Here is an 18,137-nt window from a genome sequence, read left to right as displayed (position 1 = left end):
CAGGTGTCCTACAGAGAAAGACGTCAGCGTGTGAGCCAGACAGACACGTCACTGTCAAGTGTTTTGGCATTCAGGAAACCCAGAAAATGAGCTCAAAATCAAGTTTGAACCCTGAAATAAGGGGTTCTTGATCTTATGGGGACCAGCCAGAGAAAAAGACATGCTGTCCCCACAACGTCATGAACATCTACACACAGATATACACACATGTACAGATACACACACACACACAGACAGACACGTACAGATACACACACAATCAATTCAATTTCAATCAATTTTTTTTTTATATAGCGCCAAATCACAACAAACAGTTGCCCCAAGGCGCTTTATATTGTAAGGTAAGGCCATACAATAATTATGTAAAACCCCAACGGTCAAAATGACCCCCTGTGAGCAAGCACTTGGCTACAGTGGGAAGGAAAAACTCCCTTTTAACAGGAAGAAACCTCCAGCAGAACCAGGCTCAGGGAGGGGCAGTCTTCTGCTGGGACTGGTTGGGGCTGAGGGAGAGAACCAGGAAAAAGACATGCTGTGGAGGGGAGCAGAGATCGATCACTAATGATTAAATGCAGAGTGGTGCATACAGAGCAAAAAGAGAAAGAAACAGTGCATCATGGGAACCCCCCAGCAGTCTACGTCTATAGCAGCATAACTAAGGGATGGTTCAGGGTCACCTGATCCAGCCCTAACTATAAGCTTTAGCAAAAAGGAACGTTTTAAGCCTAATCTTAAAAGTAGAGAGGGTGTCTGTCTCCCTGATCTGAATTGGGAGCTGGTTCTACAGGAGAGGAGCCTGAAAGCTGAAGGCTCTGCCTCCCATTCTACTCTTACAAACCCTAGGAACTACAAGTAAGCCTGCAGTCTGAGAGCGAAGCGCTCTATTGGGGTGATATGGTACTATGAGGTCCCTAAGATAAGATGGGACCTGATTATTCAAAACCTTATAAGTAAGAAGAAGAATTTTAAATTCTATTCTAGAATTAACAGGAAGCCAATGAAGAGAGGCCAATATGGGTGAGATATGCTCTCTCCTTCTAGTCCCCGTCAGTACTCTAGCTGCAGCATTTTGAATTAACTGAAGGCTTTTTAGGGAACTTTTAGGACAACCTGATAATAATGAATTACAATAGTCCAGCCTAGAGGAAATAAATGCATGAATTAGTTTTTCAGCATCACTCTGAGACAAGACCTTTCTGATTTTAGAGATATTGCGTAAATGCAAAAAAGCAGTCCTACATATTTGTTTAATATCCTGATCAAAAATGACTCCAAGATTTCTCACAGTATTACTAGAGGTCAGGGTAATGCCATCCAGAGTAAGGATCTGGTTAGACACCATGTTTCTAAGATTTGTGGGGCCAAGTACAATAACTTCAGTTTTATCTGAGTTTAAAAGCAGGAAATTAGAGGTCATCCATGTCTTTATGTCTGTAAGACAATCCTGCAGTTTAGCTAATTGGTGTGTGTCCTCTGGCTTCATGGATAGATAAAGCTGGGTATCATCTGCGTAACAATGAAAATTTAAGCAATACCGTCTAATAATACTGCCTAAGGGAAGCATGTATAAAGTGAATAAAATTGGTCCTAGCACAGAACCTTGTGGAACTCCATAATTAACTTTAGTCTGTGAAGAAGATTCCCCATTTACATGAACAAATTGTAATCTATTAGACAAATATGATTCAAACCACCGCAGCGCAGTGCCTTTAATACCTATGGCATGCTCTAACCTCTGTAATAAAATTTTATGGTCAACAGTATCAAAAGCAGCACTGAGGTCCAACAGAACAAGCACAGAGATGAGTCCACTGTCCGAGGCCATAAGAAGATCATTTGTAACCTTCACTAATGCTGTTTCTGTACTATGATGAATTCTAAAACCTGACTGAAACTCTTCAAATAGACCATTCCTCTGCAGATGATCAGTTAGCTGTTTTACAACTACCCTTTCAAGAATTTTTGAGAGAAAAGGAAGGTTGGAGATTGGCCTATAATTAGCTAAGATAGCTGGGTCAAGTGATGGCTTTTTAAGTAATGGTTTAATTACTGCCACCTTAAAAGCCTGTGGTACATAGCCAACTAACAAAGATAGATTGATCATATTTAAGATCGAAGCATTAAATAATGGTAGGGCTTCCTTGAGCAGCCTGGTAGGAATGGGGTCTAATAGACATGTTGATGGTTTGGATGAAGTAACTAATGAAAATAACTCAGACAGAACAATCGGAGAGAAAGAGTCTAACCAAATACCGGCATCACTGAAAGCAGCCAAAGATAACGATATGTCTTTGGGATGGTTATGAGTAATTTTTTCTCTAATAGTTAAAATTTTGTTAGCAAAGAAAGTCATGAAGTCATTACTAGTTAAAGTTAATGGAATACTCAGCTCAATAGAGCTCTGACTCTTTGTCAGCCTGGCTACAGTGCTGAAAAGAAACCTGGGGTTGTTCTTATTTTCTTCATTTAGTGATGAGTAGAAAGATGTCCTAGCTTTACGGAGGGCTTTTTTTTATAGAGCAACAGACTCTTTTTCCAGGCTAAGTGAAGATCTTCTAAATTAGTGAGACGCCATTTCCTCTCCAACTTACGGGTTATCTGCTTTAAGCTACGAGTTTGTGAGTTATACCACAGAGTCAGGCACTTCTGATTTAAAGCTCTCTTTTTCAGAGGAGCTACAGCATCCAAAGTTGTCTTCAATGAGGATGTAAAACTATTGACGAGATACTCTATCTCACTTACAGAGTTTAGGTAGCTACTCTGCACTGTGTTGGTATATGGCATTAGAGAACATAAAGAAGGAATCATATCCTTAAACCTAGTTACAGCGCTTTCTGAAAGACTTCTAGTGTAATGAAACTTATTCCCTACTGCTGGGTAGTCCATCAGAGTAAATGTAAATGTTATTAAGAAATGATCAGACAGAAGGGAGTTTTCAGGGAATACTGTTAAGTCTTCTATTTCCATACCATAAGTCAGAACAAGATCTAAGATATGATTAAAGTGGTGGGTGGACTCATTTACATTTTGAGCAAAGCCAATAGAGTCTAATAATAGATTAAATGCAGTGTTGAGGCTGTCATTCTCAGCATCTGTGTGGATGTTAAAATCGCCCACTATAATTATCTTATCTGAGCTAAGCACTAAGTCAGACAAAAGGTCTGAAAATTCACAGAGAAAGTCACAGTAACGACCAGGTGGACGATAGATAATAACAAATAAAACTGGTTTTTGGGACTTCCAATTTGGATGGACAAGACTAAGAGTCAAGCTTTCAAATGAATTAAAGCTCTGTCTAGGTTTTTGATTAATTAATAAGCTGGAATGGAAGATTGCTGCTAATCCTCCGTCTCGGCCCGTGCTACGAGCATTCTGACAGTTAGTGTGACTCGGGGGTGTTGACTCATTTAAACTAACATATTCATCCTCCTGTAACCAGGTTTCTGTAAGGCAGAATAAATCAATATGTTGATCAATTATTATATCATTTACCAACAGGGACTTAGAAGAGAGAGACCTAATGTTTAATAGACCACATTTAACTGTTTTAGTCTGTGGTGCAGTTGAAGGTGCTATATTATTTTTTCTTTTTGAATTTTTATGCTTAAATAGATTTTTGCTGGTTATTGGTGGTCTGGGAGCAGGCACCGTCTCTACGGGGATGGGGTAATGAGGGGATGGCAGGGGGAGAGAAGCTGCAGAGAGGTGTGTAAGACTACAACTCTGCTTCCTGGTCCCAACCCTGGATAGTCACGGTTTGGAGGATTTAAGAAAATTGGCCAGATTTCTAGAAATGAGAGCTGCTCCATCCAAAGTGGGATGGATGCCGTCTCTCCTAACAAGACCAGGTTTTCCCCAGAAGCTTTGCCAATTAGCTATGAAGCCCACCTCATTTTTTGGACACCACTCAGACAGCCAGCAATTCAAGGAGAACATGCGGCTAAACATGTCACTCCCGGTCCGATTGGGGAGGGGCCCAGAGAAAACTACAGAGTCCGACATTGTTTTTGCAAAGTTACACACCGATTCAATGTTAATTTTAGTGACCTCCGATTGGCGTAACCGGGTGTCATTACTGCCGACGTGAATTACAATCTTACCAAATTTACGCTTAGCCTTAGCCAGCAGTTTCAAATTTCCTTCAATGTCGCCTGCTCTGGCCCCCGGAAGACAATTGACTATGGTTGCTGGTGTCGCTAACTTCACATTTCTCAAAACAGAGTCGCCAATAACCAGAGTTTGATCCTCGGCGGGTGTGTCGTTGAGTGGGGAAAAACGGTTAGAAATGTGAACGGGTTGGCGGTGTACATGGGGCTTCTGTTTAGAACTACACTTCCTCCTCACAGTCACCCAGTCGGCCTGCTTTCCCGGCTGCTCGGGATCTGCCAGAGGGGAACTAACGGCGGCTAAGCTACCTTGGTCCGCACCGACTACAGGGGCCTGGCTAGCTGTAGAATTTTCCACGGTGCAGAGCCGAGTCTCCAATTCGCCCAGCCTGGCCTCCAAAGCTATGAATAAGCTACACTTATTACAAGTACCATTACTGCTAAAGGAGGCCGAGGAATAACTAAACATTTCACACCCAGAGCAGAAAAGTGCGGGAGAGACAGGAGAAGCCGCCATGCTAAATCGGCTAAGAGCTAGTAGCTGCGCTAAGCTAGCGGATTCCTAAAAACACGCAAAGTGAATAATGTGTAAATAATTTAGAGGTGATTCAGCAGAAGGAGTGCTTTAGTTAAGGCACGTGAAGATTATACTGTGAAACAAATCGTTATCTAGTTAACTAGATCAATCTAACTGCGCAGATTAAACAGCTAACAGATACAGAAAAACACTGCTGTGCTCCGGAACAGGAAGTGATACAATACCGCAGTGAGAGCCAACCACCAGTAGAGGCAAGCAAGACACACACACAGACAGACACGTACAGATACACACACACACACACACACACGTACAGATACACACACACACACGTACAGATACACACAGACGCACAGATACACACACACGCACAGATACACACACACACACATGTACAGATACACACACATGTACAGATACACACACACACACACACAGATACACACACACAGATAGACACATATACAGATATACACACACACACACACGTACAGATACACACACACACATACAGCCCCCCAACACACATATATAGCCACACACACACACACAGCCCCCCCAACACACATATATAGCCACACACACACACATACAGCCCCCCCAACACACATATATAGCCACACACACACACACATACAGCCCCCCCAACACACATATATAGCCACACACACACACACATACAGCCCCCCCAACACACATATATAGCCACACACACACAGACACACATATATAGTGCCTTAACTAAAGCACTCCTTCTGCTGAATCACCTCTAAATTATTTACACATTATTCACTTTGCGTGTTTTTAGGAATCCGCTAGGTTAGCATAGCTACTAGCTCTTAGCCGATTTAGCATGGCGGCTTCTCCTGTCTCTCCCGCACTTTTCTGCTCTGGGTGTGAAATGTTTAGTTATTCCTCGGCCTCCTTTAGCAGTAACGGTACTTGTAATAAGTGTAGCTTATTCGTAGCTTTGGAGGCCAGGCTGGGCGAATTGGAGACTCGGCTCCGCACCGTGGAAAATTCTACAGCTAGCCAGGCCCCTGTAGTCGGTGCGGACCAAGGTAGCTTAGCCGCCGTTAGTTCCCCCCTGGCAGATCCCGAGCAGCCGGGAAAGCAGGCTGACTGGGTGACTGTGAGGAGGAAGCGTAGCCCTAAACAGAAGCCCCGTGTACACCGCCAACCCGTTCACATCTCTAACCGTTTTTCCCCGCTCGACAACACACCCGCCGAGGATCAAACTCTGGTTATTGGCGACTCTGTTTTGAGAAATGTGAAGTTAGCGACACCAGCAACCATAGTCAATTGTCTTCCGGGGGCCAGAGCAGGCGACATTGAAGGAAATTTGAAACTGCTGGCTAAGGCTAAGCGTAAATTTGGTAAGATTGTAATTCACGTCGGCAGTAATGACTCCCGGTTACGCCAATCGGAGGTCACTAAAATTAACATTAAATCGGTGGGTAACTTTGCAAAAACAATGTCGGACTCTGTAGTTTTCTCTGGGCCCCTCCCCAATCGGACCGGGAGTGACATGTTAAGCCGCATGTTCTCCTTGAATTGCTGGCTGTCTGAGTGGTGTCCAAAAAATGAGGTGGGCTTCATAGATAATTGGCAAAGCTTCTGGGGAAAACCTGGTCTTGTTAGGAGAGACGGCATCCATCCCACTTTGGATGGAGCAGCTCTCATTTCTAGAAATCTGGCCAATTTTCTTAAATCTTCCAAACCGTGACTATCCAGGGTTGGGACCAGGAAGCAGAGTTGTAGTCTTACACACCTCTCTGCAGCTTCTCTCCCCCTGCCATCCCCTCACTACCCCATCCCCGTAGAGACGGTGCCTGCTCCCAGACCACCAACAACCAGTAAAAATCTATTTAAGCATAAAAATTCAAAAAGAAAAAATAATATAGCACCTTCAACTGCACCACAGACTAAAACAGTTAAATGTGGTCTATTAAACATTAGGTCTCTCTCTTCTAAGTCCCTGTTGGTAAATGATATAATAATTGATCAACATATTGATTTATTCTGCCTAACAGAAACCTGGTTACAGCAGGATGAATATGTTAGTTTAAATGAGTCAACACCCCCGAGTCACACTAACTGTCAGAATGCTCGTAGCACGGGCCGAGGCGGAGGATTAGCAGCAATCTTCCATTCCAGCTTATTAATTAATCAAAAACCCAGACAGAGCTTTAATTCATTTGAAAGCTTGTCTCTTAGTCCCAAAAACCAGTTTTATTTGTTATTATCTATCGTCCACCTGGTCGTTACTGTGAGTTTCTCTGTGAATTTTCAGACCTTTTGTCTGACTTAGTGCTTAGCTCAGATAAGATAATTATAGTGGTATTGCTTAAATTTTCATTGTTACACAGATGATACCCAGCTTTATCTATCCATGAAGCCAGAGGATACACACCAATTAGCTAAACTGCAGGATTGTCTTACAGACATAAAGACATGGATGACCTCTAATTTCCTGCTTTTAAACTCAGATAAAACTGAAGTTATTGTACTTGGCCCCACAAATCTTGGAAGCATGGTGTCTAACCAGATCGTTACTCTGGATGGCATTTCCCTGATCTCTGGTAATACTGTGAGAAATCTTGGAGTTATTTTTGATCAGGATATGTCATTCAAAGCGCATATTAAACAAATATGTAGGACTGCCTTTTTTCATTTACGCAATATCTCTAAAATCAGAAAGGTCTTGTCTCAGAGTGATGCTGAAAAACTAATTCATGCATTTATTTCCTCTAGGCTGGACTATTGTAATTCATTATTATCAGGTTGTCCTAAAAGTTCCCTAAAAAGCCTTCAGTTGGTTCAGAATGCTGCAGCTAGAGTACTGACGGGGACTAGCAGGAGAGAGCATATCTCACCCGTGTTGGCCTCTCTTCATTGGCTTCCTGTTAATTCTAGAATAGAATTTAAAATTCTTCTTCTTACTTATAAGGTTTTGAATAATCAGGTCCCATCTTATCTTAGGGACCTCGTAGTACCATATTACCCCATTAGAGCGCTTCGCTCTCAGACTGCGGGCTTACTTGTAGTTCCTAGGGTTTGTAAGAGTAGAATGGGAGGCAGAGCCTTCAGCTTTCAGGCTCCTCTCCTGTGGAACCAGCTCCCAATTCAGATCAGGGAGACAGATACCCTCTCTACTTTTAAGATTAGGCTTAAAACTTTCCTTTTCGCTAAGGCTTATAGTTAGGGCTGGATCGGGTGACCCTGGACCATCCCTTGGTTATGTTGCTTTAGACGTAGACTGTGGGGGGGTTCCCATGATGCACTGTTTCTTTCTTTTTTTGCTCCGTATGCATCACTCTGCATTTAATCATTAGTGATCGATCTCTGCCCCCCTTCTCGGCATGTCTTTTTCCTGGTTCTTTCCCTCAGCCCCAACCAGTCTCAGCAGAAGACTGCCCCTCCCTGAGCCTGGTTCTGCTGGAGGTTTCTTCCTGTTAAAAGGGAGTTTTTCCTTCCCACTGTGGCCAAGTGCTTGCTCATAGGGGGTCGTTTTGACCGTTGGGGTTTTTCATGGTTATTGTATGGCCTTGCCTTGCAATATGGAGCGCCTTGGGGCAACTGTTTGTTGTGATTTGGCGCTATATAAGAAAAAAGTTGATTGATTGATTGATAGTGGGCGATTTTAACATCCACACAGATGCTGAGAATGACAGCCTCAACACTGCATTTAATCTATTATTAGACTCTATTGGCTTTGCTCAAAAAGTAAATGAGTCCACCCACCACTTTAATCATATCTTAGATCTTGTTCTGACTTATGGTATGGAAATAGAAGACTTAACAGTATTCCCTGAAAACTCCCTTCTGGCTGATCATTTCTTAATAACATTTACATTTACTCTGATGGACTACCCAGCAGTGGGGAATAAGTTTCATTACACTAGAAGTCTTTCAGAAAGCGCTGTAACTAGGTTTAAGGATGTGATTCCTTCTTTATGTTCTCTAATGCCATATACCAACACAGTGCAGAGTAGCTACCTAAACTCTGTAAGGGAGATAGAGTATCTCGTCAATAGTTTTACATCCTCATTGAAGACAACGTTGGATGTTGTAGCTCCTCTGAAAAAGAGAGCTTTAAATCAGAAGTGTCTGACTCCGTGGTATAACTCACAAACTCGTAGCTTAAAGCAGATAACCCGTAAGTTGGAGAGGAAATGGCGTCTCACTAATTTAGAAGATCTTCACTTAGCCTGGAAAAAGAGTCTGTTGCTCTATAAAAAAGCCCTCCGTAAAGCTAGGACATCTTTCTACTCATCACTAATTGAAGAAAATAAGAACAACCCCAGGTTTCTTTTCAGCACTGTAGCCAGGCTGACAAAGAGTCAGAGCTCTATTGAGCTGAGTATTCCATTAACTTTAACTAGTAATGACTTCATGACTTTCTTTGCTAACAAAATTTTAACTATTAGAGAAAAAATTACTCATAACCATCCCAAAGACGTATCGTTATCTTTGGCTGCTTTCAGTGATGCCGGTATTTGGTTAGACTCTTTCTCTCCGATTGTTCTGTCTGAGTTATTTTCATTAGTTACTTCATCCAAACCATCAACATGTTTATTAGACCCCATTCCTACCAGGCTGCTCAAGGAAGCCCTACCATTATTTAATGCTTCGATCTTAAATATGATCAATCTATCTTTGTTAGTTGGCTATGTACCACAGGCTTTTAAGGTGGCAGTAATTAAACCATTACTTAAAAAGCCATCACTTGACCCAGCTATCTTAGCTAATTATAGGCCAATCTCCAACCTTCCTTTTCTCTCAAAAATTCTTGAAAGGGTAGTTGTAAAACAGCTAACTGATCATCTGCAGAGGAATGGTCTATTTGAAGAGTTTCAGTCAGGTTTTAGAATTCATCATAGTACAGAAACAGCATTAGTGAAGGTTACAAATGATCTTCTTATGGCCTCAGACAGTGGACTCATCTCTGTGCTTGTTCTGTTAGACCTCAGTGCTGCTTTTGATACTGTTGACCATAAAATTTTATTACAGAGATTAGAGCATGCCATAGGTATTAAAGGCACTGCGCTGCGGTGGTTTGAATCATATTTGTCTAATAGATTACAATTTGTTCATGTAAATGGGGAATCTTCTTCACAGACTAAAGTTAATTATGGAGTTCCACAAGGTTCTGTGCTAGGACCAATTTTATTCACTTTATACATGCTTCCCTTAGGCAGTATTATTAGACGGTATTGCTTAAATTTTCATTGTTACGCAGATGATACCCAGCTTTATCTATCCATGAAGCCAGAGGACACACACCAATTAGCTAAACTGCAGGATTGTCTTACAGACATAAAGACATGGATGACCTCTAATTTCCTGCTTTTAAACTCAGATAAAACTGAAGTTATTGTACTTGGCCCCACAAATCTTAGAAACATGGTGTCTAACCAGATCCTTACTCTGGATGGCATTACCCTGACCTCTAGTAATACTGTGAGAAATCTTGGAGTCATTTTTGATCAGGATATGTCATTCAAAGCGCATATTAAACAAATATGTAGGACTGCTTTTTTGCATTTACGCAATATCTCTAAAATCAGAAAGGTCTTGTCTCAGAGTGATGCTGAAAAACTAATTCATGCATTTATTTCCTCTAGGCTGGACTATTGTAATTCATTATTATCAGGTTGTCCTAAAAGTTCCCTAAAAAGCCTTCAGTTAATTCAAAATGCTGCAGCTAGAGTACTGACGGGGACTAGAAGGAGAGAGCATATCTCACCCATATTGGCCTCTCTTCATTGGCTTCCTGTTAATTCTAGAATAGAATTTAAAATTCTTCTTCTTACTTATAAGGTTTTGAATAATCAGGTCCCATCTTATCTTAGGGACCTCGTAGTACCATATCACCCCAATAGAGCGCTTCGCTCTCAGACTGCAGGCTTACTTGTAGTTCCTAGGGTTTGTAAGAGTAGAATGGGAGGCAGAGCCTTCAGCTTTCAGGCTCCTCTCCTGTGGAACCAGCTCCCAATTCAGATCAGGGAGACAGACACCCTCTCTACTTTTAAGATTAGGCTTAAAACTTTCCTTTTTGCTAAAGCTTATAGTTAGGGCTGGATCAGGTGACCCTGAACCATCCCTTAGTTATGCTGCTATAGACGTAGACTGCTGGGGGGTTCCCATGATGCACTGTTTCTTTCTCTTTTTGCTCTGTATGCACCACTCTGCATTTAATCATTAGTGATCGATCTCTGCTCCCCTCCACAGCATGTCGTTTTCCTGGTTCTCTTCCTCAGCCCCAACCAGTCCCAGCAGAAGACTGCCCCTCCCTGAGCCTGGTTCTGCTGGAGGTTTCTTCCTGTTAAAAGGGAGTTTTTCCTTCCCACTGTAGCCAAGTGCTTGCTCACAGGGGGTCGTTTTGACCGTTGGGGTTTTACATAATTATTGTATGGCCTTGCCTTACAATATAAAGCGCCTTGGGGCAACTGTTTGTTGTGATTTGGCGCTATATAAAAAAAATTGATTGATTGATTGATATAGCCACACACACACAGACACACATATATAGCCACACACACACACATACAGCCCCCCCAACACACATATATAGCCACACACACACACATACAGCCGCCCAACACACATATATAGCCACACACACACACATACAGCCGCCCAACACACATATATAGCCACACACACACAGACACACATATATAGCCACACACACACAGACACACATATATAACCACACACACACACACACATACAGCCCCCCCAACACACATATATAGCCACACACACACAGACACACATATATAGCCACACACACAGACACACATATATAGCCTGACACACACACACGCACATACAGCCCCCCCAACACACATATATAGCCACACACACACAGACACACATATATAGCCTGACACACACACATACAGCCCCCCCAACACACATATATAGCCACACACACACACACACACACACACACACATACAGCCCCCCCAACACACATATATAGCCACACACACACAGACACATCTGAAATCAGACTGTTTGACCTTTGTGTTGCTGTTTTTTTCCAAGTCAGTGGATGCATTTGGGTCACACCTTTCACCTGTAAGCAGGAGGCGCTCTTCAGTGTACAAGTGAACAGCGCAGTGTTCCAGTCAAACCTCAGTGACATAATCAGGCAGAAATGTAACCTGGCTGACGGATCACAAACAGGATGAAGGATTTTCTGAACCTCACTCCACCCACCACAGGTGAGGTGCCGTGGGCGGGGCCACCTCCTCTGTTGTTCTGTTGTTACTGACACAGGAAGGCTGCTTGATGTGACACACCCACTCAGGTAACCAGAGCTGTGTGTCTGCTGGCGTTCAGGTGGCAGTGCTGCCTTCCTGTACATTTTGGACAGTGGGAAATCCAAACATTCGATATGGAAAAGCCATCTGCTGAGCAGCACCTTCACCCATTCATCAGTTCCCAGTTCTTCTTTCAAGAAGAACTTGGGTTGTAGGTGTTGCTACTTGACATAGTAGGTGGTTTCAGGGGTACTTGGGGAAGTACCCGAACTATGCAAAGATGCAGAGACATCGTGGTACTGGTACTTCCTGAGGACCTGTCTTCTGGGATCCTCCTGGTTGACTTGCACCTGTCACATGGTTCCTGAGGCCTTCAACAGTGGTTCCATTGTGACAGGACGTCACTGTTATTGACTGGAACACTCAACAGGTTGTGGTGAAAACTACCTATAGCAGGTGTCAGCAGAGGCCACATGTGGCATGGGGGCGGTGCCTTTTGCATCGCCCCCATGCCACTAGGACAAGGAAAAACATCTTGACCCCAGACCCCCGAGTGCCCCGTGTCTGGCTCAGAAGCAAACTGAAGACTCACATGAGTACAAACACAGTAAATGTCACTCTGATCTCATTATGACATCACAGAATCAGGCAGTACTGGGACCTGAGTCTGGACCCGCAGCACAGACCTGGATGTGGACAGTCACACGTTTCAAGCTCTGAGTGCTCGTCTAAATTTGACTTCTACTGTTAAAAGTCAGTGTTAAAATGCAGAAATGCTGCAGTTGGCTATCGTGTGAGAAGTACTCGGAGTACTGCAGTAAACAAAATCACAACTTTGCTTTAGGAAATACACAGTTTGTCCTTCAGTGATGACCCCACCTGACCTGCACGTACCTCTCTGTCATGATCCTCTGGTGTCACAGTGATGTTCTGTCCACGGCAGCATGAAGACTTGACTGGACGCTCGCCGTGTCTTCTTCACTGCGCTGTGCCCCCCCTGTGTTTCTATGAGACTCGCCCTCGTTCTCTGGTCTGACAGGTTCCACTGCATTTCAGAGCTGCAGCCGTCTGATTGGTGGACACTCACCTGGTGCACAGCTGAGCATCAGTTCTGACTCCATAAATATTCATGAGCCAGTGAAGGGAGCAGGGTGATCCCAGGGTCCTAGTGCCTGTCTGGATCCTCGTCGCAGCTCATTTTGAGCAACATTGAAACTGTTTTTCAGTTAAGTTTTCTTCACATACAAAAATGGTTTGTCAAATTCTTCAGCAGGTCCACGACTGCACATATTCAAATCTGAAAGCTGTTAAAAGCTGTAAAACTCTTCGTGCACCAGCCAACATCTGCTAAAAAATGCTGATGGTGTTTAAATGTTGAATCCATGCCAGATCATTTAGTAATACAGTGAAGAAAATGATGTGGGTGGATGCTACTCTCAATTTCAAAGTTCGCGGTACAAATAAATAAAATTATATTTTACACAAAAACCACCAGGAAACACGACCTAAGATAAACATAACCTTTAATAATGTTACATAAACTGTTAACTGTACATATAAAGGTGCATTTCATTTCTGTTCTTAATCATTCTTAGTTTAACAAGGAATCACATGTACTTTAAAATGCTTCAATATGAATTTATCTCATTTTAAATGTCTTTACAATTGCTACAGGATCCATTACTATAATGACCTACTCTGTGGAGTACTTTTACATGCCTGCAAAGAAATAAAATAAAAACATGGTTACTTTCACTGATCAGAACACAAATAGTGTCATGGTCTGCCCTGGTCCTTTGCCCTTTTTAACCTTGTGTGTAGTTTATCTGTTTTTCCCCCTTAGGTGGCGCGCTGCAGAGCCGAGGAACACCTGCAACTCATCATCTCACACCTGAAGCTTATGAGCAGCTCATCAGGAGCGGGCTACGTAAACCCCGGTTTTAAGTTCAAGTTTGTTTTACGTGCCATGAAGCTAGTTCATTTTTTCCAAGGCCAGATTCTTCCAGGAGCTTCACTGAGATTCCATGACCTTGACCTCGTCTTTCCTGTTGCTTCCATGCGTTCTGATGTTGCAGCTTTCCGCAGCTTGTTTTAAGGTAACCTGGCCAACTCTAAATTTTGTATTAGAGCTCGTTATTTTCTCTGGTGTTTCCAGACACTCTCCTGCTCAGCTTCCATGTTGCAAAATGCTCCTGGCTCCACCACTATCTTCACAACGGCTCTCAGCTACAGAGCACATAGCTCTGCCACGCTTCCGTTAAGCTCATTCATGTTCTGCGAGATTCCGCTCTCCTGCAGCTCCTGTCCATGACTGTGCATGACCAAGAACTGTTTTCCTAGAACTGTATGAACTCTGATATTGAACCACTAAGAACTTTCCAAGTCATTTCTAAAGTCAAGTCCTGCTTAAATGGAGCTGTCACAAGATGCACCTGACCTTCGACCTCTGAAGATAACTCATGAACTGAAATGATTCCTGAACAGCAAACTTTATTTCTTCGGCTGTAAACATTATTTCCAGAACTGTGAACATTTCTGTTTTGAGCCTTCTGTGAACTGTCTGTTGTTAAAGGCTTCAGAGTTATGAGTGCAGTCACTCACCTCCGTTCTCCTAGTTCCTTTTCTCGGCTCTGTGCATCCCACCTGGCCCCAGCTCCAGAATCTTATACTCCAGGATTCCTGCTTGTTCTCAGACTCCCAAGTCTGTCCATGTGTGCGCTGCAGCTCCCAGACGTTTCACCGCTACAAGTGGGCCCTGCCTTGGCTCAGCAGGCCGTCGATCCAGTGCAGAATTGTTCACTTGTTTATGGTAAATAAATCTTTTAGTTCACAACCAGTTCTGTTCCTTGCTCCCAACGTTTAAGTCCATCATCTGTCTGGACCTCTAACCATAACAAATTGGCAAGCTTCATGTTGTTTGTACAGATATCATATTGTAGCGCCATGGCCTCAATTCGCCCTGATTAAATAAAATATATTAAGGCTGTCTCAACGACAACCTGAGTTTTCAACTGGAGACAGACTGTGCTTTCCACCCCCAGTTGAGAAATTCCTAAGTCATCTGGAGATCTTCAGATAAGTTTTGGAGACGTCCCCCGATGGTCCAACACTGCTTTGCAGAGGAAAAACAAAGCTGTAATTCAAAGTTCTTCAAAGGGAAGCCCTTGCCTTTTCACGGTTAAACTCTGGTCATTATGAATTACATGACATTATAATTGCTTCACATCAGAATCTGAGCTTCTCCAGGTCAGGAGAACTCAAACTTTATGATCAAACTAAGGCAGGAGCCTCTCAAGACTGCAAAACCTCCCCGAAAACAAGAATGGGGCCATGAATCTTTGAGTCTCCATGACCAGCTACTTCTTTGTTTAAAGCAAAAGGAAAAGACCTTTGGTTTGAAATAAAAAATTTAGATCAGTATTTCTTTCATTTATATCTAAAGACTTATAATGTTTGTTTGTATTGATCATTCAAACAAAATGCTTTGCATGTAGTCATTCCATTTATTGATATGTGTGATTCTGCCTCCATTGTCAAATGTTGATGAAGTATTCTGTTTTAACCCAGAGGATATGCTTAAGTGGCGATGAATAATGTATCCATTTGAGTGTCTTAGAATAATAGTATTTCAAATTAATTAATGTGTTTAAATAGTTGAATCATTTGAGTCTGCTCTGAAAAAAAAAAGAGGTGGGCTTCATAGATAATTGGCAAAGCTTCTGGGGAAAACCTGGTTTTGTTAGGAGAGACGGCATCCATCCCACTTTGGATGGAGCAGCTCTCATCTCTAGAAATCTGGCCAATTTTATTAAACCCTCCAAATCGTGACTATCCAGGGTTGGGACCAGGAAGCAGAGTTGTAGTCTTACACACCTCTCTGCAGCTTCTCTCCCCTTGCCATCCCCCCAATACCCCATCCCCGTAGAGACAGTGCCTGCTCCCAGACCACCAATAACCAGTAAAAATCTATTTAAGCATAAAAATTCAAAAAGAAATAATACTATAGCACCTTCAACTGCACCACAGACTAAAACAGTTAAATGTGGTCTATTAAACATTAGGTCTCTCTCTTCTAAGTCCCTGTTAGTAAATGATATAATAATTGATCAACATATTGATTTATTCTGCCTTACAGAAACCTGGTTACAGCAGGATGATTATGTTAGTTTAAATGAGTCAACACCCCCGAGTCAGAATGCTCGAAGCACGGGTCGAGGAGGAGGATTAGCAGCAATCTTCCACTCCAGCTTATTAATTAATCAAAGACCCAGACAGAGCTTTAATTAGTTTGAAAGCTTGACTCTTAGTCTTGTCCATCCAAATTGGAAGTCCCAAAAAACAGTTTTATTTGTTATTATCTATCGTCCACCTGGTTGTTACCTGGTTGCTCAGATAAGATAATTATAGTGGGTGATTTTAACATCCACATAGATGCTGAGAATGACAGCCTCAACACTGCATTTAATCTATTATTAGACTCAGTTGGCTTCGCTCAAAATGTAAATGAGCCCCCCCACCACTTTAGCCACACTTTAGATCTTGTTCTGACATATGACATAGAAATTAAATACTTAACAGTATTCCCTGAAAACCCCTTTTTGTCTGATCATTTCTTAATAACATTTACTCTGATGGACTACCCAGCAGTGGGGAATAAGTTTCATTACAGTAGAAGTCTTTCTGAAAGCGCTGTAACTAGGTTTAAGGATATGATTCCTTCTTTGTTATGTTCTTCAATGCCATATACCAACACAGTGCAGAGTAGCTACCTAAACTCTGTGAGTGAGATATTACATCCTCACTGAGCACAACTTTGGATGCTGTAGCTCCTCTGAAAAAGAGAGCTTTAAATCAGAAGTGCCTGACTCCGTGGTATAACCTACAAACTTGCAGCTTAAAGCAGATAACCCGTAAGCTGGAGAGGAAATGGCGTCTCACTAATTTAGAAGATCTTCATTTAGCCTGGAAAAAGAGTCTGTTGCTCTATAAAAAAGCCCTCCATAAAGCTAGGACATCTTACTATTCATCACTAACTGAAGAAAAGTAAGTAAGTAAGTAAGCTTTATTTATAAAGCGCCTTTCACAGACCAGGGTCACAAAGCGCTGCACATGGCATACAAAAATAATCTAAAAATAACATACGAAAACAATAAAATACAATATTAGGCTGAAAAGCTAACTTAAACAAAATGCGTCTTTAGTTGCCTTCTAAAAGTATCTATACAATCCTTAGAACGAAGGGCACAGGGAAGCTCATTCCAGAGGCTAGGCGCCACCGCTTTAAAAGATCTGTCCCCGCGAGTTTTAAAACGGGTCCGAGGAACCATCAACAGGTTCTGATTGGACGACCTGAGGCTCCTGGAGGAAGCATAAGGCTGGATCAGTTCCCTGATGTACTCCGGTGCCTGTCCATGCAGAGCTCTAAAAGTCAATACCAGGATTTTGTAATGAATCCTGTAGGAGACAGGCAGCCAATGCAAAGTATTAAGAATAGGAGTAATATGGTCCCCCCTGCGGGTGTGGGTAAGCAGGCGCGCAGCAGAATTTTGCACAACCTGCAGGCGGGCCAACTCCTTCTTATTCAGACAGGTGAAAAGACTGTTACAATAATCCAAACGCGATGAGACGAATGCATGAACAATCATCTCAAGCTCTTTTAAAGTCACCATCTTACGGAGCTTAGAGATGTTCCGAATTTGGAAAAAACAGTTCTTAACCAGGTAATTTGTGTGCTGCTCCAGAGACATCCCTCCATCCAAAATGACACCCAGGTTACGCAGGCTGCTTTTGACCGTGCAGCTTAGGCTACCGAGATGCTGCTTAATTCCAGGTACAGCACTATCTGGTGCTGCAATCAGAGTCTCAGTCTTATTGGAATTTAACTGCAGACTGTTCTCAGTGAGCCATTCCGTAATTTTGGCCAAACAATTTGTGAGAGAGCAGAGTTTCTGTGGCTCAGTTGTCTTAAAAGAGCAGTACAACTGTGATCATCAGCATACAAATGATAGGACACATCACTGAACTGCTGGATCAGCTTGCTGAGAGGAAGGAGATACAACGAGAACAAAACAGGTCCCAAGACCGATCCCTGCGGTACACCCCACAGAAGATCTGCAGATTCTGACACCGCATTGCCCACCATCACACTAAAAGTTCTACCAGTCAGGTAAGAGGTAAACCACTCTAAAACACAACCTGACATTCCAACCAAATCCCGCA

General features: G+C 42.6%; 1 protein-coding gene across 5 annotated transcripts in view; it reads right to left on the bottom strand.

Annotated features, from left to right (window-relative positions):
* The window catches only part of bnipl (BCL2 interacting protein like), a 95,151-nt gene extending 79,903 nt beyond the window's left edge, over window positions 1-15,248 (bottom strand). For 3 of the 5 annotated variants that reach the window (XM_034173726.1, XM_034173725.1, XM_034173727.1), the window contains exon 1: window positions 12,813-15,248. In XM_034173726.1, the coding sequence (XP_034029617.1) occupies window positions 12,813-12,823 (11 nt within the window). In that variant the 5' untranslated portion in view covers window positions 12,824-15,248. The remainder of the gene's footprint in view (window positions 1-12,812) is intronic. The other 2 variants (XM_034173724.1, XM_034173728.1) reach the window with 2 other exon arrangements.
* Window positions 15,249-18,137: the final 2,889 nt, after the last annotated feature.

This window comes from Thalassophryne amazonica, chromosome 7 (assembly GCF_902500255.1).
Source record: "Thalassophryne amazonica chromosome 7, fThaAma1.1, whole genome shotgun sequence".
Taxonomy (NCBI): Eukaryota; Metazoa; Chordata; class Actinopteri; order Batrachoidiformes; family Batrachoididae; genus Thalassophryne; species Thalassophryne amazonica.
Note: the sequence above shows the minus strand (reverse complement) of the source record. Positions and strands in the feature narration are given on the sequence as shown.